The 23,322-nt window shown below is 52.8% G+C and overlaps 5 protein-coding genes across 5 annotated transcripts; all 5 read right to left on the bottom strand.

Moving 5' to 3' along the window:
- Positions 1-543: 543 nt before the first annotated feature.
- Positions 544-6,551, bottom strand: A1O1_04204 (uncharacterized protein; the record flags this gene model as incomplete). The annotated part of the gene is made up of 2 exons (XM_007725101.1): positions 544-561; positions 645-6,551. The coding sequence occupies 2 exons, from the start codon at positions 6,549-6,551 to the stop codon at positions 544-546; spliced, it is 5,925 nt and encodes a 1,974-aa protein (XP_007723291.1).
- Positions 6,552-7,425: 874 nt separating this feature from the next.
- Positions 7,426-9,237, bottom strand: A1O1_04203 (adenosine deaminase; the record flags this gene model as incomplete). Its single annotated transcript, XM_007725100.1, has 1 exon — positions 7,426-9,237. One exon carries the CDS (start codon positions 9,235-9,237, stop codon positions 7,426-7,428), a length of 1,812 nt encoding a protein of 603 aa, XP_007723290.1.
- Positions 9,238-10,027: 790 nt separating this feature from the next.
- A1O1_04202 (uncharacterized protein) lies at positions 10,028-10,402 on the bottom strand (the record flags this gene model as incomplete). Its single annotated transcript, XM_007725099.1, has 1 exon — positions 10,028-10,402. The coding sequence occupies one exon, from the start codon at positions 10,400-10,402 to the stop codon at positions 10,028-10,030; it is 375 nt and encodes a 124-aa protein (XP_007723289.1).
- Positions 10,403-13,224: 2,822 nt separating this feature from the next.
- A1O1_04201 (uncharacterized protein) lies at positions 13,225-19,701 on the bottom strand (the record flags this gene model as incomplete). The annotated part of the gene is made up of 2 exons (XM_007725098.1): positions 13,225-14,178; positions 14,233-19,701. The coding sequence occupies 2 exons, from the start codon at positions 19,699-19,701 to the stop codon at positions 13,225-13,227; spliced, it is 6,423 nt and encodes a 2,140-aa protein (XP_007723288.1).
- Positions 19,702-21,059: 1,358 nt separating this feature from the next.
- On the bottom strand, positions 21,060-22,430 carry A1O1_04200 (uncharacterized protein; the record flags this gene model as incomplete). The annotated part of the gene is made up of 1 exon (XM_007725097.1): positions 21,060-22,430. One exon carries the CDS (start codon positions 22,428-22,430, stop codon positions 21,060-21,062), a length of 1,371 nt encoding a protein of 456 aa, XP_007723287.1.
- Between the last annotated feature and the right edge of the window lie 892 nt (positions 22,431-23,322).

Below are 23,322 nucleotides of genomic sequence, written 5' to 3'. Positions count from 1 at the left end.
AGACGAACAGGCGAGTGAGTGGAACAGTGGCGGAGGACAACCTCTGTCCAAGCCCAAACTCAAGTCTGTCAACCCCTAACCCTAGATCCTTCTGGTTCAGTCCAGCAGTCCAGCAATCCTTCCAGCGCCGTGCAATGTGAATGCCGGATGCATCCGTCTCTCATTCATTCTCACAAGAGCAAAAAGCCGTCTCATCAATTCTCGTCTCGTGTCGTTTGTTCCCTCTGGGAAATTTTCATTCGTGATTCGTTTGCTTCAGCATCGAGCAGCTGGCTTGGATTTGAACCTGAGTGCAACTTCAATGCATCGTCAAAACAATGCAAAACAATCCCGACAAAATCTCCTGCCCATGCTATGCAGTCCCTTTCAAACTCGCCCGTGATTGCGCCGTGCTGTATGCTGTATGCTGTATGCTTCGCTCCCCTCTTTACAATCTTTCTAGTCCTACAGCGTGTCTCGGTGTAAGTAGATGGCCGGCCACGTTCGTAGAATTCAAAGCCCTGGGCCCGATAGAGACGAAATACTCCGAGGGAGTCCTCCAGATCAGTGCCGCTTGTATTTCTGCCCAAGACGTTAGTAAATCTCCCAAAACACCCCCAGAGCAACACGTCAATGCAAAGGGCAAAGAAAAGTCTCAGCCATACCTCATCGATCCGCCGAAGATTCTTCTTGTCCAGCGTATTGCCCGCCCCCATCAGTGTCTGCCCGACCGCCTTCGAGGCTCCTATCGCCGGGCGTAAGATGATTGTCGGGCTTTGTTTCAATATGGCCTTTGCTGCTCCCGTGGCACTGCCACTCGCCATCACTTCACCGGGGATGGCCACGATCGCGTCCTTGGCTATCAGCAGATCCCGTTCCAGGGCTCCGTACGCTATTCTCAATCCTTGTGTAATGCCGATAGGTTGATCTGCGTACAACGAAATGTGTTTGGTTGCCTCGTCGTCCCCATCAGGATCTTCTTTGCGCTCCTGAGTGGAGAGAAGACCCTCGGTGTTCTGGAGTACTTGCTGCGTGCCAATCGCCAGTTTCGCCCCGAAGTTGACCAGCTCGGTAGCGGTCGTCTTGGCAAACGCCACGGCTCCTTTCTGAATGCTTCGAACTATCCTACCGTCTTTGCGATATTCTCGGATCGGCACGGTGATGAGGTCTCGTACTCCGCTGCTCACATCAACCAGAGGCCGAATCGGAGCCAGTCCGGCAAGAACTCCGGGCAACTGATTGCGCTTCACGTCGGGCGACCAGATATTGTTCAGCATGATCCCGAGACGTTCGAACCCGGACACCCCGTACAGAATGACTCGGCGCAACACCATGTCTGCACGGTCAAGCACGAAAAAGTTCATGAATTCGGTGGTGCGACCAGAACGGAGGCCACCATAATCCACCCGTTTCGGTTTAAAGTCAAGCTTGAGGGGGATGGCATTCACTTCCACCCGCTGTAAAAACGGCGGATTGGAGGGGCCCGTGGAAACCGGGATGCGTTCATCCTTAAACTCAAAGAATCGGCTCATGAAGTCCAGGGCGTCTTGGTCGACATGCAGCCGCAATGGTAGCACACTCAGTTTGAGCACCATCTCCGACGCCGCCAGATCCGCAACAGGCCTTACGTTGAGGAGTTCAATGTGGACCATGTTAGTTCCCACTTCGCGCTCCCCAGCATCTTGCATGTAAGTAGCAAATTTCTTCCAGGTCGACGTGGGGATGTGGTCGAACACTTCCAGCTTCTTGACTCGAATGTCGACAGAGCTCTCAACCTCGCCGCTGTCTGGTGGGAACGCCACAAAGTCCACGGATACCCCTTCGAGCTCAAACGTCATTTTGTGATGCTTACTCCGACTGAGTTTGAGTCTCTTCTGACGTGGGATCTGCCCGGAGTGACGGCGAGAGGTCGCGGCGGTCACCGTGGTACCAGTAGCATAACTGCCGGTCTCACTGATCATATCATCGATGTCGTGGTTGATGGCATTCGTCAAGTCCCGGGGGTCTTTGTTTGCTGGAATCCCAATGTAGATGGAATTGAACAAGAAATCTCCAATCACAGACTCGTCCTCATCATCCGCTGCAGTGTTTCGATTGCTGCTTCGCGGTCGTCTTGCCATGGCCTTGTTCTCGATGTCCTTCACGGCCTGAGATATTGTGTCCCTGGTTGCTTGCCAATCGTACCCATCGAAAAGATTCCAGATCACATGAACATCCCTAACTCGGACCTTGACGGGAGCCCGCTCGAACACCGTATCACTGGCAAGACCATATGTATTTTGAGTCGAGTTCCACCGATGCGCGGTGCCGCCAACCGATGTCTTTGGGGCAAAATGGTCCGTCCTGAAGTCTAGCATGCTATGCATCATGACGCTTTCGTTCATCTCGTCGGGACTCTGGCCCGTGGCGTCGACCGGTGCTATGTGGAGGGATTCGGTTATTGTTGACTGACCTAGGTCGGATTCCACATGACTTGCAGTCATTTCATCGTCAGCATCGTCAGCATCTGCGTACAGATTCGTCATATACTGTGTCTCTTCATCGTCATCGTCGTAGTCATCTTCGAAACCGGACATCCCTTCAACAATCGTCTCCCTCGACGCCGTAAGGCCGAGCTCCGGCCCTGGCTCGGACACGAAAGCATTGCCTGTGAAGGACGCTAGCATGTCCTGGATCGGAACCACTTCTGTCCGGAACTTAGCGACCTTGGAAGGCGGTGCAGGAGGTGCCAGTCCGCTTAGGATTTGTATCATGGTCTGAGTGGAATCGGCGCACGTCTCAAGGAAGAGGAGGTTGTTGCGGAACTCAACGTCAAGCTGAGTCTGCCCCGAGACCTTGTCTTCAATAACTTGGACTAGAGCTGAAGCAGATGACATCGTCCCGACCGGAACAAAGCCAGCTTTGGTCAATTGCTGAATCTGATCATTCTCTTCAAAGTAAAGCTTATGATCGACATTGGCAGAATCTTGACCGATTGTTGCAGCGTCGTCGATGATAAGCAGAGATGCTTTCTTGATGTCTAGGTTATTTGTCGACCCGTGTTTCGATTTCTCATGGCGGACGACAGCATCGGTCAAGACGAAAAGACCCCTTGCCGGCACTTGATCTGGATTAAGTGCGATAGCCGAGTCACGAAATGACACAGAGAATCTGATGTCTCTCGCAAGGCTGCTGGCATCTCCATTGCCCGAAGATGTTGGACTCGCAGGCTGTGAGACTGGACCTTGCTGACCAGTGGCATCACCGGCCTTGAAACGATCAAATATTGAAAGCAAGGCAACCAGTGTCGCCACTTTGTATTCCGCACAAGTATTGGAAAGCTTCAGTCGCACTGTGGGCTCCATTTCATCTGCGATGAAACGGCACATGAACATAGGGGGCCCCATGATAGTTCTGTCTTGGGAGATCACCTCACCGATCAAAGCATCACTATCGCTCCGTGAAAGAGTCCAGCTTGTGATTTGCGCTGCCGCGAGAGACGGTACACTGATGTGGGCCGCCTCGACGAGGTTGGCTTTCAGGCGAAGAGGACCAAACTCTTTGTCGATATCGAATCGAAAATCGAATTTCTTGACTAGTGCAAAAGTAAGAACGCCCGGGCGATCGTCCTCAGGGAGGTATTTGGTGACTGAGGAGAGCTTCGAAATTTCATCTGCAACCTTCGTGAGATGTGGGATCCAGCGCAGACCGTCGGCTCCAGCCTGTAGGTCGCCGATAGTCAGTCGCAAGACTCCGCCTTTACGACGCTGTCTGAGTAGAGTATCTACCATGATATCGTCGTCTTGGTCGTATTTGTCACTGGAAGGGGTAAGCAAAGAGAGGAGTCGATCCAGATCATCGTCATTTGGCGCGTTCGAGTAGTGCACCTCGATGTTGCGGACTTTTGCATAAATGTCTCCACGGGACTTGGACTCGGTCAGGAGCGGTCCTTCAATAGCGGCACCATCGATGACCAATTTCACGTTGCTCTCGCGGTAGACGGTCTTAATGGCCGAAGTCTTGATTTGGACCGTAGACTCCGAGCCGATCAGGTCTATTACGGATCCAGAGATACGAATATCGACCTTGGGTAGCGGTGACAACGGATCACTCTCCGCTCGAGGTCTCCTCTGAGGGTCGTTGAACCGGACAGTCCGTGTTCGAGCCACTTCGGCGACCGGCTTGGTGACTGCCCCTTTCGCGGTGTTGGTCGACATGATCGAATTCCCCAGATCCAGTAAGGAACTCAGTCCGCCACTACGGCTGAGGACATCGTCAATGACCAGTAGGTCTAACACGACGTGAACAGGTTTCAACTGCACGTCATAGCGGTTTCGAGAGACTGTTGCCACAAAGTCGTGCGGTCTCAACATGGAGCTGGACGCTATTGAATCGCGAACGTTGACCGAGTCCACAAAGGAAAGAACTTCCTTTGCACCATGGGTCATAAGGATCTTGGAAATCGACAGGCGTTGGGCGCCTTCCGGTCCAGACAGCGGTGTAAATGCTACCATGGCGAAGGACAAGTTCAAAAGAGCCGGGTCAGGGCCAATTATCGACTCGATTGCTTGCACAGCCACTTTAGCCGGGGGCTTCTTCGGTACCGATTCATAAAAGTTGAAGTCAACTCGTTGGACTGTCAAAGAAAGAGGGTTGCCGTTGGGCTTGGAAGGCGACGACTGGGAGCCGGAAGCAGTGGTGGGAAGTGCCTCAGAGATCGCTTGAGCAGCTTTCACCAAAACCTTGCAGACCACTATATCCAGATCAATCGCTATCTCTCCTACGGCGACGCTTATGGTGTCCTTTGATCTCTCAGTAGGTCGAGCTTGTGGTGCAGACCGTAGACCATGAAGGCGAGAGTCGCTAAGGAATGTGCTGCCCGCACCTCTTTCGGCACTCAAGCGACTCTGATGGAGCGCGGCGGGACGAGAAGGACGTTGGGCCATTCCTGACTGTAGTTCGCTTGACTGCGCTTCATGGTGCGGTTCAGGAATCCTCAAACACACGGTATCCAGGCGCAGGATCCGGGTGCGGAAATATGACTCGAGGCGGCTTCCAAGAACAGACTCACTATTAGATTCCTCGCGCTCGACACTTGACCGGGGCTGCTGAGGGGCCGCTGCCTCCTCGTTCTCTTCGTTAACAACATATGTGTGGCCTGCGGGTTCCACATCCTTATCAGTATTGCTCGTAGTTTGTACGGTGTCACGGTTCTGTTGACTCTCCGTGGCAGCGTCTGGCCAGGCCCAGCCACCGGGCATATTGACCTGACCACTCACAGCGCTCATGTACATGCTTTCGGCTTCATCGTGAGTGTACACTCTCGATTCCGCCAGATTTTCAGAGCGTGCATCTTCGGAGGGTGCCTCTTCAGCACTGTCCTCATGTAGCGAGTCCAGAAATTCCTGTGCATGTGCTCTATTGTCAACTCGCCCGTCGTCGGACGACCGCTGCCGAACCGGGATTCTTCTCGGTCTCTGTTCGAGCGAATTGAACTCGGAAAGGGTAGCATCGTTGAGCCCAAGACCGAACGTGGAGTTGCTCAGTGGAGATGACACCTTGGACGGTTCTGAGTGTCGACTCAGACTGGCGCTGCTGGAACGCACCTGGTCGCTAATATCGCTGTGAGCGCGCGGCTGCGATAGTCTGGGGCGTGACCGACCCTGTCTCGGGGAACTGAAACCAGAAAACTCCGAGAATGTCTCTGTTTCGGACAGGACAAACAGATGTAATTCATCGACCGTGACCGACCGCCGCGAATCTGGGACATCCTTAATGTTTCCTGGTTGTGTCAATGGGTCTACCGAGATCCTCGCAATTGAAAGCATGAACTTTGTCTGCTCCGTGGGAACACCTTCCGACGGCGAAAGTTCCAGCTCCAGAACCACACTGACGTCCTTCACTTTGATGGATAGGCGATCGGCCACGCCTTTAAAGAAATTGGCGACAAAAGTAGGCAGCGATAGCCCTCCAGGCATGCCCAGCCCGACGTCTTCTCCCGGGGCGAACGTTACCGACTCTTGCATGTATTGAGACTGAGACTCCAGTGCCGCCTGCAGCTCCTCTCTTTCATCGGGAGGTTCATCCTTCAAGAACGATGTGGCCAGATCTTCCGAGGTCGGGATGACCTGAGACAGTTCTAGAGATACTCCCTGACGGCCATGGGAAGCCCAGCCGCCTGGGTCGTGAACCGCAGGCGAAGACAACCGGGGCAGATTTGCTCGGTCTGTCCTGCTGGGTGCGGATTCTTCCTTTGAACGAGATGTTTCCGTTTGTCCATCTGTACGAACTCCAACCAGTATCTCCACGCCTTCTACTTCGACTTCGATGCCGGAGATGTGTAGATCTGCGGGGAGCGTGAGACGGAGGAGTCTGATCGAAGCATGCGTCAGGGCAAAGGTAGGCGGTAACTGGAGGATATCTATGAGCCGCTTCACTTTGATGCCGACGTTTCGTAGCTCGACAACGGTCCTCTGACCCCAGGTCAGGGCAAGGTTATCAAGATCAAGTTCGTCGGATTCGAGGAAGTCGAGGCGAGTGAGGGCATATCGAAGCAGTCGCTTTTGGAAGTAGGATGGAAGGAAGTACGACATGGCGAGAGAGGATATGCCTTCTCGGCCTCAGATACGACAGTTAAGGAGATGCTTTGGTCATGGTTGAGAGTGTAGAAGTGGTGATGGACAAACAGTGATAGTGTGACCATCGGACAAGGTGTGTATAGAGGGGGTGATGATGCCGACAGTCCCTCCTCAGCGAGGGCCGCGATGGCGTCTCTTTGTGGTTAAAGAGCGCGGGACTCGTTCAGTGAACGCGATATAAAGAAGTATAGTATATCTGGCATCGTGAGGACGTACAGTCCGTTTCTGGTCAGTCAAACGCAGTCGCGGTTGATGGGGGTTTGGACGTCGGAGAAAACAGGCAGATGGAACAAGACCATGGGCTCAAGCCCACCGGTCACCAACAAGTCAGACAGCCTATAGGTGCCTAAGGTAGTAGATAGCAGTATCATAGGCTCCTAGGTACCTACTAAGGCTCCGTTCACTGCCACTGCCAGTGGGCGGGTGACCCAGATGGCAAGCTTGACACAGACCCAGAGCGAAACCCTGTGATGGCATCTGGCAGCAGTTGATTTGCCCCGGTTGAGGTGCCGATGGGTTGAAGGCGAACGGAGGTGGATGGAGAGGATTGGCGCACGTGACACCCTGTGACCAGCTAGCGACGGGCTTAACGAGCAGGGTTCTTTAGGCCAAAGATAAGCCTTTATGGCGACAACAGTCACTAGGGATACTTATCGCCTAGGTGCCTAGGTGCCCTTGTCGCCTATCTAGTATATATCCAAGAGCAGCCTTGCCTGAACAACTTGAAGTGTGTTCTCTGCCGTCGTAAACAGATGTCTACCTCTATCTCAACGACTTGTCTATTCTTTGTTCTCACTACCAAATCCAGGCGCCATCACTACATTTGTCTTCATTCATCTTCCTCCTCATCGTCTGACTCTTCGGCCTCGTCCTCATCTTCTTCATCACTGTCAAGCTCCAGAGGATATTCCATAACAATGGACTGACACCACTTCTCGAACTCGGTCCGCCATTCACGAAGCAGCTTCGCTTTGATCCCTTTGCCCATATAGCCCTCGGTAATCGTGCGTGTCCACTCTGCGGGCTTCTGATCTTCGATGGCCATCCATTTCAACGAGTTTTCGGCCATGGTTCCGAGCCCCTCCAGCCCCAGATTCTCAAAGGCCATGTATGCCTGCCAGAAATCGTGGCTGAGCCCGTTCTTGCCGTGGCCCAGGATGGCCGGGTCATCATTGTTCAGTGACACGGATACACCTCTGGACAGCAGGGCAGGTACAGCGTGAGTGAGGATAGAACTGCACAGTCGTAGAATCTCATTCGAGATCGGACAAGTTTCGACCAGGATCTTCTTCTCCTTGACCATGTCGATCAGAAGCGGGTGTTTGTACAGCGAATATCCGTGTCCGATGCGTCTCGTCCCGAGCAGGATCGCGTCGAACAGGTTCTCGTCGGTGCTGTCGCCGTCGCCCAGACACTCACCAGAGTGGAAGAAAAAGGGCAGATCGACCCCTGCTTCGGCGCACTGTTTCCGAAACCAGAATAGCATGGGCGTCAGGTCTTTCAGCGTCCTACCTTTGTCTTCCTGGCCGACGAGGTCGAAGCCGCAAACGAGATGGGGAAACTTCTTCTTGATCCGAATGCATTCCGTCATAGCCGCGGCTATCGCTCGGTTGTCCAATCTGCGGAACACCGTCCAGATCATGCGTGCGCCAGTGAAGTTTTTCCCAGCATCGGTTTTCTTGAACTTTTCAATCTCCTCGTCGAACGCGGTGAAGAACTCGTCGAACTGGCCTACCTGCCCGTGCGTCTGACCTTGTGGTCGATACTCGAACATGAACGCGGCCCGGAGATCGACGTAAGTGATGCCGTCGCTCGCCAGCTGTCCGAATAGTCGTGACAAGGCTCGCCGAAAGAAGGGTTCGTAGTACAACAGCCCGCCAATGACGGAAAAGGCGCTGGTAAACTTCCGCCAGATCGCATCCAACCCGTGGTGGTGGCAAAGAGATTCCTCCGCGGTAATGGTGCACCTGCTAATCAGCCACTTTTTGAATGTGGTGTCATCGTCAGGGAATGACCGCTGCGCCTCCCTCATGGGGACAGGCGTGTTCGGTGTGTAGTCCGCGCTCCAAATATTCGCTGGCTTCTTCTGCTTGTTGATCTCCTCGTCAGGATAAAACCGGAATTGCATTAAGCCTGTAGTTCTCTTGGCCCTGTCGCTGAGTGCTTCGGGTGCAAGGATACAAAAGCCCTTCTCGGCCAAGGCCTGATCGACCAGCCAGTCAATATCAATCATGGCGTCAAGGTGAGCATGAAGTAAAGCCCCCTTGGGCATGCGCTCAATGATCTTCCATAGTTCGGTGGTTTCTATCCGGTCGCGTGCCAGAGTGAACATCATGCCAGGATACAGGTTGCCGCCATTCTTGTCCATCAGGGATTCTTCGAATTCAGATGTCCAGACTGTCTTCAACTCCCGGCGGCGGATCGAGGCCATGATCTTTGCAGCCTGTTTGGCGATGGGCGTCATGGTCTGTTTGAAGAGACGGTCATGTCGCTTTTTCTTCTCTTGGGCTATCAGCGCCTGCCTCCCCGCGTAGTATTTCTGGATGAATGGGTCGTCGACCTGTGGGATCCCTGCCTCCAACTCCCACTCGAGTTGAGGGTCTATGGAGCCCTCATCGGAGGATTCTTGCTTGGGAGCCATGGTTGATGCGAACGGTAATGTTGGAGCAGGTCGTCAAGATCGATGAACACGACACGATCAATGGGCGGACGACTGAGATCCCAGCAAAGCTCACCGAATTTTGATTCTCGGACAGCTCCGAGTCGTACCTAAACTAGTAGTACGAGTATCATGAGAGGCTGAGCGAATTGGGGTAGTGTCGGTGGTCGCCGAGGCCGCCCCAAGTTGCATGCCGGTGCCATGCCAGTGAATTGGGAGCCTGATGCTTGGCGCTAACGTAAGGTATGACTAATCGATTGCGAGGCTGAACAACCGCGAGGCTGAGGGGGTCACCATCAAAGAGCTTTGGTATGTGCCTGTCTCTTTCCAAACCAGTATTACATCGGTCCGAGATCCATTGTACTCTGTAGCATGCACCATCAGGTCTGGATTCTATCTATATTCGTTCCCAGGTCCAATTCCACAGATCACTTCTTCGATCTCAAATACCGCCAAACCAATCCTATCCTAAGTACCTATACTATCCCATGCCATACCATACAATCCTATCCCGAATCCAAACCCAGACTATCCCTGCATCCATCCCTAGCTACTACCGAGAATTGAACAACCCAGCTCTTACACATACATAGATTCATAGACTTCGTTCACTTTGTCCACCCAAAAATATAATCCACCTCAATGTGGCCCTTTGCTCACAAGAAAAGTCATCGCCTCTGTACAAAGACATGGGACGTAGCGTGACCAAGTAACACCGTCTTGTTGCTCTCGTCAAGAAACGAGGCCAAGCTCTGACTGCACAGTCTTTTGCTCATGCCCGCTCCAGGACTTCAAAGATCCCGTCCAGAACCACGGGGGTCTGCATGCTGTCATGCATAAAGTCCATCATCGAGCATGGTCGAGAAGAGACGGTCGACGAAGTATTGGCCCGAGGCCTGGGTTCGAGGAGACCCAACCCCAGCAGCTCGACGTGGTCGGCGTATTTCTCTTCCTCCAGAGCCAAGTCAATGGCGGACGGCTGACGACGGAGGTAGCTCGTGGGGCTCGACGAGTATGAGGCACCCAAGATGGGCGAGACGGCGGCGATGTTGGTGAGTTCCCGTGCCGGACTTCGGAAGTTGCTGTAGGATGCACCCGGGGAGGATGTTCGGACGGAAGAAGAGGACGAAGCCGATGAGGAGCTCATGGCGCCTGAACTCGAACTCCTGGGTGATGACCGACGGAGAAAGTTGTGACTGAATATGGTTTGGAGGGATAGCCGGGCTCGCGAGGACGAGGACGGGGACGATGAGGAAGAGTGATTGCCAAAGCCAAAGCTGCTGTGTAGAGGTTTAACAATGAATGCTTCTTCTTCTTCTCGAGTCAGACTCAGAGTCTCGAAGTGGAAGACTAACTGTGCAACCGCCATCTCCCTTTTCAGTGAAGGGCGGGAGGAGCTAGATGGGAGTTTTAATGGTAAACAGAGATTGAATGGTTTCGCAGTGCGGTGCTAAGCTCGACGTTGGCCAGCAAGGTCGAGCGAGCAACGATCGGTGTATAGTTAAGCGAGAGAAGGTGTGAATGTGCAGTGGTCTGTCCAGCAATAGCCGGTGAATGAACGAACGAACGGGCTTCTCGTGAGTTGCCTGGGGAATATGATAGCCACAAAAAGGCCCGAGCGACGGAGGAGTTGTAAAAAGAACGGAAAACCGAATGGAAGAAAAAGGATCACCAGGTCGGTCGATCGAAGAAAAAGGGTCCAAGAAGCAGAAGAAGCCACCTGAGAGGTCAGTGAGACATTCCTTTTCCCAAAGGGAGAAAAATGGAGGACGTGTCAATCCGTCTCCCGAGCAGTGACAGATGGTTTATACCACAAGTAGATGGATATACTGTATATGAATGGATCCGGGCTTCGCAAGGGCCAACTGAACGGCAGAGACCGCGTGGGAATTGATACCAATAAGTCTCCCTGCCAATATGCAATTATACCAGGAGTCGGCTCAGGGAGGAGGAAGTGTGAGGGATGCCACGATCCTACTACTCACTGGAACTCACCGGAAACAATCACTTTCGTGGTCGAAACACCCTCGATGCCTTTTTGTCAGGAATAGATTGCTCCACAGCTCCTGGAAGTTCCATGGGCAGTATCACAATTCTTCGGTCATACACAAGAGACAGGGAGACAGGGAGACAGGGAGACAGGGATGAAAGAAGACGAACCACGCCGTTCGGTGTCTGCACAGACGCGATGTGCCTGGTGTCCGGTTCTCAGCTTTGACGCGATCAACAACCCCAGTCTGTGTGGTCTGTCTGTTCTGTCTGGCCTGTCAAGTCTCGTATCCCCGTCTGGCCTCCGTCACCCAGGTTCCCGCTCCCGGGAACCGCTCACGGGCCTGGCGTTGTTGCAGCAATCTGACTGGGTCAGATATTTATTACTTGCTCAGTGCGCGATTCCACCGACCGACATGATCCATACCGATTACAGATTACAGGGTACACGCTCTCTGGCTGCTGAACAAGATACATGCACGTATCTAGGTAGGTACAGCTGAAGAACTTGATTCACCTCTATATTAGTACCAGCCTTTTCTCACCAGGGAACAGGGTGGTCTACTATCATTCCCACATTTCCGGGTTCAGCGCCACACTCAGCAATTACTCTTAATATAGCTCTAGGGGTTGACTGAATACCTACTGGCTCTTCTAGGCGTTTTCTTAACCTTGAAACTTCCGAACCGTGAACGATGAACGACGTTGCCCGAACCTAAATGCGATACGAAACACACGCGCGTCAGAAAAGTCCCCAGGTCTCAAACAGATCAATCAAAACGAAGACGGAAGCCAACCTGGCCCCCTTGTCTACGTTTCTCGCGTCTCTGCTTCATCTCGGCTACAAGGATGCAAGGATGCAAGGATCCAAGATACAAGGTAGGCTAAGGTAGGTTACGTACCTGGAGTGAACTCCTCCAAGTCCTCATTTTCGTCCCAGACTAGATTCGCGTTTCAACGCCTCGCACGTCTGTCTACCGGCCTCAATACATCACGGCTAAAGAAAGATGGAAAAGGGTCAGCTGATGCTGATGCTGGTACAGCAGTGACAACCTTGAAGTCACCAGTTCTCTAACTATTCAGCTAGCTGCCCATGATGCAAGGACAAGACGTGGCTGCATTGGAAAGACAGCACACCATAGTACTTGACAAGTACGCACCTACAGGGATCTGGTGTCTACCTAGGTACCTACCCACCCTCGCTGATCACCAGGTACCGAGAGCTACGACGATAAGATACAACCAGGGGGGATCCTTGTAGCTTTCCGCGTTTCCAAACGCCATCACCCATCGTCCTTCATCCATCAAACCTCATTTCATCCCCTTTTCTCGCGTCTGTGTCAACAGGGCTTGGGGGCTCTTGAAACTTCCGACGAGCCTTCGCGTTCCGTACTCTGTACAGGAGACGGGAAACGCCAACAAGATAACAATCTGGAACGATTACACGTGGGAGAGACGCGAACGGCTGAACCCCCTGTTAGGTGTGCGGGAGTGGACTCTACCAAAGAGATGGGACTGTAATATTTGTCTCATACACACTACTGTCTCTAACAGTAACCCTTTGGGAGAGGAACTCTGGATAGTGAATCGGCCCACACCTCCAAAATTCAGATATTACAACAAATGTTGCCAAAGATCGCAAGCGGTGGACTGAAGTGTGATGTAGTGTGATGTAGTGTGATGTAGTGTGATTGTATTCCAGACCCGCCAGCCGCTCTTCATCTATCTTCTATCTTTCCCTTTTGTCGTTTAAGAACAAGTTCACTTACTCACATAAACGCCATCGCTCTTTCAAACTATTCGAATCCTGATAGGCGACAGATGCCTCGCCCGTCCGTCCGTCCTCCTGCTTGCCAGCCATGGCTCTCAATATATACATCGACTCTGCACACAACCCAGCCCAGAAAAAGCACAAGAGAAAAAGAAAAGAGAAACCCACTCATTACAATCATCAGCCTCGTCAAGTTAATATGTACCAAATCACTCGTGATCACTTCGATCACCACTTCGTGGTCTTCTCGTCGTAAAGCTTCTGCGTATACTCTCGCCCCACGCCGACGCGTCAAAGCTCTCCATGATTCCTTGCTCTCCTGCCATGCCGCTGGCGTCGCTGCCTTGTCGGCTGTGGCTGATCGTCAAGGTCGGCGTGGTCGGTGAGACTCCCCTCGTCGCCGCCGCTCCTCCGGGGTATGAAGTGTCCACGGATTCCAACCGCGGCGAACGGGGCGATCGAGGCGACCGGACCGGACTGCTTCCCGGTGATTCGTTGTCCATGCCAAACGACCAAGCGCTCCTCAACGAGTCCCGAGGTTGAAAGGACGTGTCAATGGGCGGCAGACTCGGCGGCCCTCTCCTCGGGCTGTATGTTGGCGTGGTCGAGGTAAAGTCGTGAGGTTGCGTACTGCTACTGCTCTCGAGCATGTCGTCCGGGTTGTCGATGAAGATCTCGGGGACTGGAAGCGAGGGTGGCCCGCCGAGCCGCGAGTCGCGTTTCATCTCCGTGATCTTTTTGAATCTTCTTGACCAATGCAAAGTGTCAAAGAAGCCCACCACCGTATTGCGTCGAATCGTCTCCTGAACCCTCTGAAGACGCGCCCGGCGCCGGAGGAATTCTTCCAGGCGGAGACTGCGTGAATCGGTGATGACGTTGTAATGTGCCAATAGGAAAAGACACGCCGTGAATGGAATCCCTCGATCGGGGTCGGCCGTCAGCATGACCTCCTGGTAAAATACATTCATCCGCTCCCGTCGTCGGCGGATCTCGGCTACCGGTATTTGACTGACCCGTTCCGCCAGTTTGTCGAGATCAATCCCTTCTACCACCCTTGCACCGGGTCTCACGGGGTCGCCGGGGTGCACTGTGCAATCCTCTTTGATGGTGCGCACCGTGAAATCACCATCGTAAATGCGCATTTGGAAGACACCGGACAGTTCCTAAGCACGCCGTTAGATGACGCAGTTCAAGACGCAAAGAAGCTGATGACTCACCCCAAGTAGTCGAGGAAACTGCTCCTTGGAAATGAATCCGGTGCCGTTGGGATCGAAATCAGCCCACGCCTGCTTGAATCGTCGAATCTCATCTCGACTGACAATGGACATGCCGCTGCTCTGCTGATACACGTACGAGAAACTCTCGAAGATCATGGAGACGAACAAAGACACGAAGATATACATGCTGATGATGTTCCAGGAGATGAAGAGTGCCCTGGCCCAGCTCGAACTGCCACAATCGCTGTCGAAGAAACTAGCTTCTCGAACGCAGAGAGGCGGCTCAATGGTAGCAAAATCTTCCATGATTTGATTCCATCCTTCTCCAATGCTCGTGCGGAACAGAAGAATAAGCGCCTTGGGCACTGTCCGGAAGTTGACATTGTTACTCTCATTATCTCCGAAGCGCGTGAGTCCGAAGGTCTGGGTGAAGGCAATTGCATAGACCAGGAAAAGAACAAACCAGGTTGCCAGAAGATTGGCGATCAGTGTTAAAGATGCTGCGGCCGTCTTAAACAGTTGATCCAGCTGGTTGTTTCGCGGGATCAGGAGAAATGTTACCGAGACCAGGAAGAGCTTGTGCACTTGATCAAACCCTCGACTGCTGTTGACCTTGGCCAGCGCTATCAGGGATGTGATGAAAATGCCCGACACGACAAACACGGAATAGATGTCCCAGGAGCTGCGTCTGAAACGATGCCAGCCTAGCCCAAACATTCTGATTGCAATATTCGCAATGAGGATCACCGTAAACGCGAGGAAGACGCCTTCCCGGAGTGTCTCCCACCAGGCTGGCTCTGGATAGTAGTCGACCGTGAGTAGAATCAAATGGAGGACCAACACGGTTGTGATGAGCCGTTGCCACTTTCCACGTTTCTTAATCGAGAGATTGTAGCACCATTTCTTCCAACTGGCGCTGGTGTCACCAATCGACCGCTTCGACGGGGAAATTTGCTTGAGCAATTTCCGTAATTCGAGCCACGAACGCTGTTCAGCGGTCAAGAACGCAACACCCGTTTGCTCAGTGTAGTTGCGCATGAACACAGATATGAACAGTGTCAGCACAAAGACAGCTCCCAAAAGGTTGAAGACGATGAAATAGACAGCATTACCCTGCGCAGCAAAGGGTTGCGGTTGGAGGCCTCTTCCTGTAACGCTTGTCCCGGACCACATGACATTGACCCAGCCCTCTTGAGAGACGATCTGGAAGAGGATGAACAAAGCGCTGCCGAAATCATCGAAGCTGTACCATGGGTTGGCAACCTGCCTAGGAGCTAGTACAGGCCAGTTGAAGGGGGTCGAATTGTATTCTCCAACACAATTGGACAGCGCACTGTAGCCGAAGCTGCTGTCATTGCAAGCTTGCATCTTCCCACTGAAGAGATTTACCCCCAGGATGGCGAAGGGAATGAGTAAACTCATCGAGACAAAGCCTGCAGCGAGTACCTTGTAGCCGCCAATGATGATCACCGAGTAGAAAGTCTCTCTGGCGGTGTCGCTGATGTTGAGCAGACGCAAAGCCCTCAAGGCTTTGAAGGCACCGACTGCGCGGGAGATGCCATCATCACGATACATGGTTGTGATAACATTAATCCACAGTGTGATTAGTACCACGCCATCGATGAAGCCCCAGACACTCCGAAAGTAGGCATGCGGAGTGAAAAAGAATCCGTCCGCAATGGCCTTGATGGACGCCTCCACCGTGAACAGGATGGCGAACCCAAGATCGGTCCAGATGAACCAATTCGTGATGCTCAGGTTATTGTTCAGATAGTACTCTCGCTGATACAACGGGGTCGTGATACAAGCCAGAATAACCATTGCCACGATGGCGGTATATGTGAACGCGGAAAACGCATACCAGGCTGGTCTGTATGGCGAGACTCCTTCGACCCGTTCACTTCCGCGCCCAGGGCCAACCAGGTACTGACAAATTTTTCTGATCGGATTGCCTGGTTTGAAAATGAATAAGGACACGTTGTACTTGGGGTGCCTCTGCAGGTATTGCCGTTGTGCGCGACGACGGTTTTCGGACGTTGTGACCACCCGCTTTGCGGCGGCGCGTGGATCAAACTCTTCGTTGGCTCGAGTAATCGTGGCACTTGAATAGAAGGGATTCGGTTCCTTATGGTGATTGAGCCCTGTGAGTTTACCCCAGTATTTGGAAAGTAAGCCCGGCTCGACCACGTTGTGGTGTGGGAGATGGATGGACGTTGGACGCTTCGGCAGACCCTCCTCTTGGTCGTCCAAGAAATCCTTGACCACAGCCTCCTTCAAGAGCTGTTCGACCGTCGCTGAGCCATACTCAAGGGCATCACGGTGTCGGATGGATTCTCGTCCCATCTTGAAGACCGCCGCAAGAGAAAGATTTCCAGATGCAGAGCCGCTGATCTCTTTTTGTTTCAGAAAGGCCTTCACTTGCTGTAACCGCTTCTCATCCTCGGACACATCAAAACTCTCCTGGATGACAGCAATAAACATGTTCATCACAATCAGATTGGAGATGATAAACCATAAGATGAAAAAGATTGCGCTGAGCCAAGCAGTGTCCCAGATAAGGTTGAATTGGGTCGCGTTGTACATAAGCTCCGTCCAATTTTCGCTCGAGAAGACCTGGTACATACCGAGAAAGGAGTTCCATATGTTGAAGAAAGTCACCGGAATCGTCTCACCGCTGGCGTCGGCGGGAGGAAAGTCGCCTCTAAACAGCTGAGATGCGAGTATGGCAGCCAAGAAGGTGAAGAGAAAGACAAACAGAATCAAGTTGAGTAGCCCGACGATGTTGCCAAACACAACCATGACGAGGTCCCTGGTGAGCCTCACAGCCAGAACCACCCGGTAGATACGGGCAATCTGGAAGGCACTAAGCCAGGCATATGGCTGACCAGAATCTCTGATGGGAGGAATCTGCATAATGCTGGTGACCACGACAAGAAGGAGGTCAAAACAGTTCCTTCTACCACGAAAGAAGTTTCTCCAGTCGCACAAGAACCGTACGACTATTTCCACCAGGAGGAGCAACGTGACGACACTTTCAGAATTCATGATGAAGTTCTTCCGGTCGTTCCCCATTCTGGCACTGCGAAGGCTCTGTACAACCAGATCGTACACAATCAGGAGGATCCAGAACCAGTGGGTCTTGTCAAACATTTTCTTCAGCTGGCTCCGGTTGGTCATTGAGTCGTCGCCGAGCACCGGCTCGTCAATATTCTCTGCCGTGAAAGCACTCTGCTTGCTTTCTTCCCGGATGATCTGAAATGAAGAAGTGATAACGGCAACCAACAAGTTGACCAACCACAAACTAAGCACGACAATTCCTGCGGCGAAGAAGAGTGCTGCGGCGAGATAGTCCGAATCTGTAAGATAATACAGGAGATCAGAAAATGTGTTCGAGCTGATGATCACAAACACCAGCTCCAAAGACTGGGCAATGTTGTCGAAGCTGACGGTTCCATTGTATGGACTCTCCGAGCCCTCAATGCAAAGAGAATTCTGCGGACAGAGGTAGCCTTTAGACGAGCCGGTCCCGTTTCGACCATCAAGTTTGAGCCACGGCATAGGCTCGCCTGTCACAGCATCGAGGTATCCGCCACAGAATTGAACGTTTTCCGGTGCTAGGTTGAGGGTGTAATTCTGGCCAGAACCATCGTCGCCAACCCAAACACAGGTACGTCTTAGACTCGATTTGAAGCTCTGAACACCGATAATGCCAAAGATCAACCAGAAGAAGCATATCAGGAACGCCACATGGACCAGAAGAGGAGCGGCCTTTTTCAGACTCCGCAGAATGATAGAGGTGCCGGCTGTTAGGCCGAGCAATCGCAAAATTCGAAGACAGCTCAACATGTTGAAGACGTAGACGTGAGTGCTATCTTCGATACGAGCTATCTGCATGGCGAAGGATATCCAGTACGAAACGACGGCAACGAAGTCGAGCCGATTGAATGAGTGCCTGAGGAAGGCACGCCGAGCAAGCCGAATCCGTTGCTGCTGTTTAGTGTGGCCAGGGCCGCCGGATTCTGGGACGCCTGTGAACGTGCGGACGATGGAGGGTTGATTGGGAGCATTGTTGTTTGCAGCTGTCACGTCTCGAACATGCTGAGGAGCAAGGAGCGAATGGGCTTTTTGAAGAACAGCCTTCTTCAACCCGAGGGACCGGTCGATGGTGCTGAACTCGCGAGGGTTCGATATGAACCCTGAAACGATTGTGCGCGCAACCAATTCGAGCGTGTAAACGATGAATAATGCAAGGATTGCATAGTCGAATCCGGTACTTCCCCATACCCTGTTCCTTGTCTGAAGATATATTGCATCAGATGCGGCGTTCACGGCTAGCAGGACCGTTTGAGCGACGATCAAAACCAGAATGGTCGGTTCCGTCCAAGGGTGCACTAGAATCTCGCATAGCCATTTGCGAAGCTTGTTCTCGGGTCCGAAAATGCCCCATGTCTTTCCCAGCAGCGGGTTTGGACGATAGACGGGGAGAGTTGGGGCTGGCGAGGCCTCGACGGACGGCACCTTCTCGAGCGGTGACTGCGGGGGCGGCAGCGGCGGCGGCAATTCCTCGTCCGGGAGGGGAGAAGCAGACATGCTTGGGCGCCGATGGTCTCGCACAGACGACTTCCTTCGAATGCTGCGTTCTACCATGTCCGAGTCATTACTCAAATTGACCACACGTTGTGATATCTCCCGGAGCATGGAGTTGGCCCTGGCCATCGGGGATGGAGAAGGAGACAACGATTTTGAACGTTCGCTAGACTCTTCTGGCCCCGAGGATGCCAAACGACTGATACCACTGCCGGTGCTCAGCTTTCGATGGATGCCGGTGTTCGTATCAAGCGTTGGGAGATCATCTCCAAGCCGAGATCCCCGGCCGCGTGAAAGCGAAGGCGACTCGCCATCGGTCCAACGTACACTGGACCTGCGTCGTCTATCGTGCCGCTGACCTCTCGAAGTGGAACTCGACGTCTTTAGAGAAGGGGTCAGACGGCGGCCCTCGGTCAAGGGAGTCGTGTCCGTGTCCGGAGGCGAGAAGAAGCTTTCGCCGTCATGATCGTTGGCATCTGCATCTGCAGGTGTCGTGATGATAGTGGGCCGTCGCATCGCATGATTATAAGGAGTGGATGGTGGAGGCAATTCCAGGCCAACCGTAGCAGCTGCAAATCCTTCAACATCTTCGAGAGGGGACTCTCTGCCACTTCCACCTCTTACCGAGAGCCCAACAGGTTGGTATGAAGTTCCACCTCTTGTTGGTGATTCTTCTTCGAGGCGGGCATAGTTGGGCGTCCGCCGGCCTGTCAGCAACGACCTAGTGCGACTGTGTCTATGAATGTGACCAAATAACCCCCCTCCGGATCTGATGGGTTCGTCATCTGCAGGAGAGGAATGGTCCGGGGGTCTGGAAAGATCTTGTAAAGGTATCGACTGCGGGCCGGTCGTCTTTGGCGGCGTTCTATCGCGCGAAGACATCTTCAGAGGACGGCCCTAGCAGACACAGAAGAAAGACGATCGGCTACCGACGAGCACAGTAGACCATCTCGCCGACCTTGACAAACGGAGTTGTCTTCTAACGTGGTGGTTGAGATGGCGAGGAGTATGAGGAAAGGCTAGTACGCGGGGCGCAATTGCGATCGAGCTGGCGTCGTGGAAGTCCAGCTCCAGACTCAGTCGATCTGGATGGATCGATGATTCACCCTTGAAACGAGCGTATAAGAAAGGAATCACAGGACAAAGGCAACAGCGCGATGAATCGTGGAGAGAATTGAGTGTTGGTAAGTGCAAAAGTGGTTTGCACGTTGTTGCCTCAGTCCCACATGTGAACAAAGAGCCTGGGCGCGGTGTCGAGCGGGTGCCTCCTTAGCACTAGCCTCCCTAGCCTCCTTCGCCCTGGGTGGCTTATTTGCTGCATCCGGTGCCGGTTCAGGTACCTGACTGAGGCTTAGGGGTCAATTACCCGGGTCCTATGGGGAGTTAGGGGCTTAGCCTAGGGAGCCTCCCTAACCCTGGCCCCCTGGGCATCTCTCGATTGCTCTCGTACCATACAACCTGACGCGCGGCAGTCAGGGAGGGTCTCACTACCACAGAGTAGCTCTTTCTTTGACTGACTGACTTCTACCCCAGCCAGATCTGTGGATCTTCCGAACTTGAACAGCAAAGCAGACTCATCCTTCAACAAGATCAAGATATGCTACTGTAGCTGTCGGCCAGGTATGAACTTGAATTCACCACAGCAGACGAACTACCTAGTATTTTCGCAACTGACTGCTCTGCTTCAGGATTCGTACGATACGGGCAAATCTACCTGCTACCACGTCTGCATCCCAACTGTCCATTTAGGTAATCAATATATTATCACCCAGGCATGATCCAGAGCAAGCCATTACTATTCCACAACGGCGACACGTCACCCGACGGCCAGCCTGTATTTTTAGGTCGACGTTCTCCACTGTCCAAGTTACCTGACTGTGTAGATGGCGCCGCCGCTCTCGCTATATTTCCGCTTAAATATTTCAACACAAGTGCGGTCTCTTTGGGACTTGACAACCTGAACTCGCCTATGGAGGAGCTCCTAGATAGTCAGGGTGTCCAGACACACGAGGCGAAATCAGGTCTTAGGCGCGGATCTAAATATCGACAGTTGTCGGCAAAAGAATGTTTCATTATGACTATTCTGCAGCTTACACAGCCACCATGTCGGCAATACCTGAAAACCTAGATGGTCAGCACCCGCCATCTGGGCTTGAAGAAGAGCAGTGATGAGCAGTGATGTTGCTTGCGGAGTGAGAGCATAATTATGTATTATGCATGCGCTGCATTTTTGGACCTGGTCAATGCCACGCAACTCTTGCGGTCCTCAGAAGACGCTTCACCTGTTCAGGCACCATCTCTTTTGTTCGCATGCCGACTTTGCGGAGCGTCTGAAAACTTTTGTGTCTACGGAAGATATCGTCCCAGAGCCGTCCTTCCACACAGTCCGTGTCGTCGCTCTTCTCATCGACAGGGCCAAGCATGATGGGGATATCCATGACCTCTTCTTGCTTCTGCTTCCAGCTGTCATTGCCGACGATACGGGTCAAGGGAGCCAAAGCATCATCCCAAGTGCCGGATCTGAGGTGACAATGGTCGAACTGAAATTCATGCAGGACCTTGCGATGCGTCATGATGAACTCCGACGCCTGGCTCGCGTCTAAACTGGCATTGCAGAGCTGCATTGACTTCAGATGGCGGAATTTGAGAGGCCTGAAAGAGGACTTCGTGCTTGTGTTGGGACAGGCATTGGAGCAATCCAGAGAGGTAGGTCGTGAAGTACAAGGCTCGACGTGAAGAGCAAGTGGGCACGGCCCCTTATCGCCCAGCCATTGGAACCTGAAGTGTTCCAAATATGGCAGCGTTTGTAAGTAGCTGTGCAAGATTTTGAGATGGTCGGACGGCTTGTCACGGCCATATTCGAAACTGTCCATTTCAACAGAAAGTGTCTTGATGCGTCTCCAGACCCGTGACGAGGCCGGCGAAGCTCCAATACTCAGATGGGATCGAAGGTACAGTAGTGCAGCGGGGTGAATAGGTGCCAGGGTGAGGGTTTCTAGCTGCAGCGGGTTGGCAGTCTCCACGGCCATTCTCAACGAGATTAACGCGTAGTCGACGATATCTCTACGATACCTTTGACCCGCAGGCTGACCTGGACATGAGACAAGCAGATGACGCAAGTTCGGCACGGCGGAGAAGGCTTGGAAAAAAGCATCCACGTTGGTCGCGGCGTGGAACAATGGGGGATATTGCTTGACCAGCAGATCGTTCATTTCCCACGAGCCATACTTGGACGAGGCGGAGGATGCAGAGCTGGATGACGATGTCGGTCTGGAGCCGATCAGACGCGGTTTGTAGTTGAAGCTGACTTCTTCAAGCGACCCATGGGAGAGGATGGGTGGCAGAAAGGTGTCGGAATGGTGCGGCATGACAAACGAGAGAGTCCGCACATGACGACCAACCGTAGCCAGAGCCGCCATCCGCGCCCTGCGTGAAAAGGTGTTGGTGGTGAACCGGACTTGCAGGTGTTTGAACAAGACAGGAGCGACGTTGTGAGCAAAATCTTTGCACACCAATCGAAGCGACTGCTGATCATCGTTGGAGAGGCAGGACAAGAAGCACTCGCGGGTGAGATCGGTCCGCCAGAACTTGGCGAAGGCGATCGAAGACATATCTGACCTGGGACATTGTTTGAATGTGTCGAGATATTGCCGTTGCGTTGCGAAGAAGGAAAAATCGTAGTTGTCCTGGCACGACAGAGCACGAAGGGCACAAATAGCCCGAACAACAGTCGATAACACCACAGTGGAGAGTATTGAGAACAGAAACCAGGGGAAGATTGAACACAGCTACCTCATCACAAACATGACGGTTGCTGCTGAATTGGATTGATTGACAGAGGTAAAGATCCTCAATGGGAGGGGTGGTGGTTTCTGGAGAGAGAGGGAACAAGTCAGGCAGAGAAAATGAGGAGAGTCGGGAAAACCTATCTTGTGGGAGGGGAGACGATATAGCCGAGTCATTCTCGAGCACAGAGAGAGAGGGAGAGACACCGGTGAATGCAGAAGGCGGGAATTGTGTAGCATCTGGTTGGGCTTAAAGGATGCTATATCGCGAGTGTTGCGCGGTCGTGAGAGCGCGAACAGGAAGAAACACCGAGATCATAGGTGGTTGAGCGAGTTGAAGGCCACGGCCAGATGCGGGAGCTGCAGATGGTGTTTGTTTCGCGGGGGATTCGCGCCAACCCTCGAGAAGCTGAAAGCGAAAGCGAAGCCAGAAACGCGAGGAAGTATGGGGGAAGAGAGCACCCCATACTATTACCCTTCTCTTCAAGAGTCTTGAGTGTTTGCACACAGGAAACCTGCAGTATACAGAACTTCCCAAATGGACCGCTCAATACTCCGGTATAATATAGCTACTAGTAGAATAGAACATGATCAGGTTGAAGGGAAAAAGAGAATACCTAATCATCATACACATCATGGCAGAGTAACACTGTACTACTAGTATAATATCCGCCGACGGTCCGCACCGGGGCGCGTCTCTGCCCTGGAAAATTGGAGC

Source organism: Capronia coronata, assembly GCF_000585585.1.
Source record: "Capronia coronata CBS 617.96 chromosome Unknown acBCG-supercont1.3, whole genome shotgun sequence".
Taxonomy (NCBI): Eukaryota; Fungi; Ascomycota; class Eurotiomycetes; order Chaetothyriales; family Herpotrichiellaceae; genus Capronia; species Capronia coronata.
The sequence above is the reverse complement of the archived record's forward strand: the minus strand, read 5'-3'. Positions and strand labels throughout refer to the sequence as shown.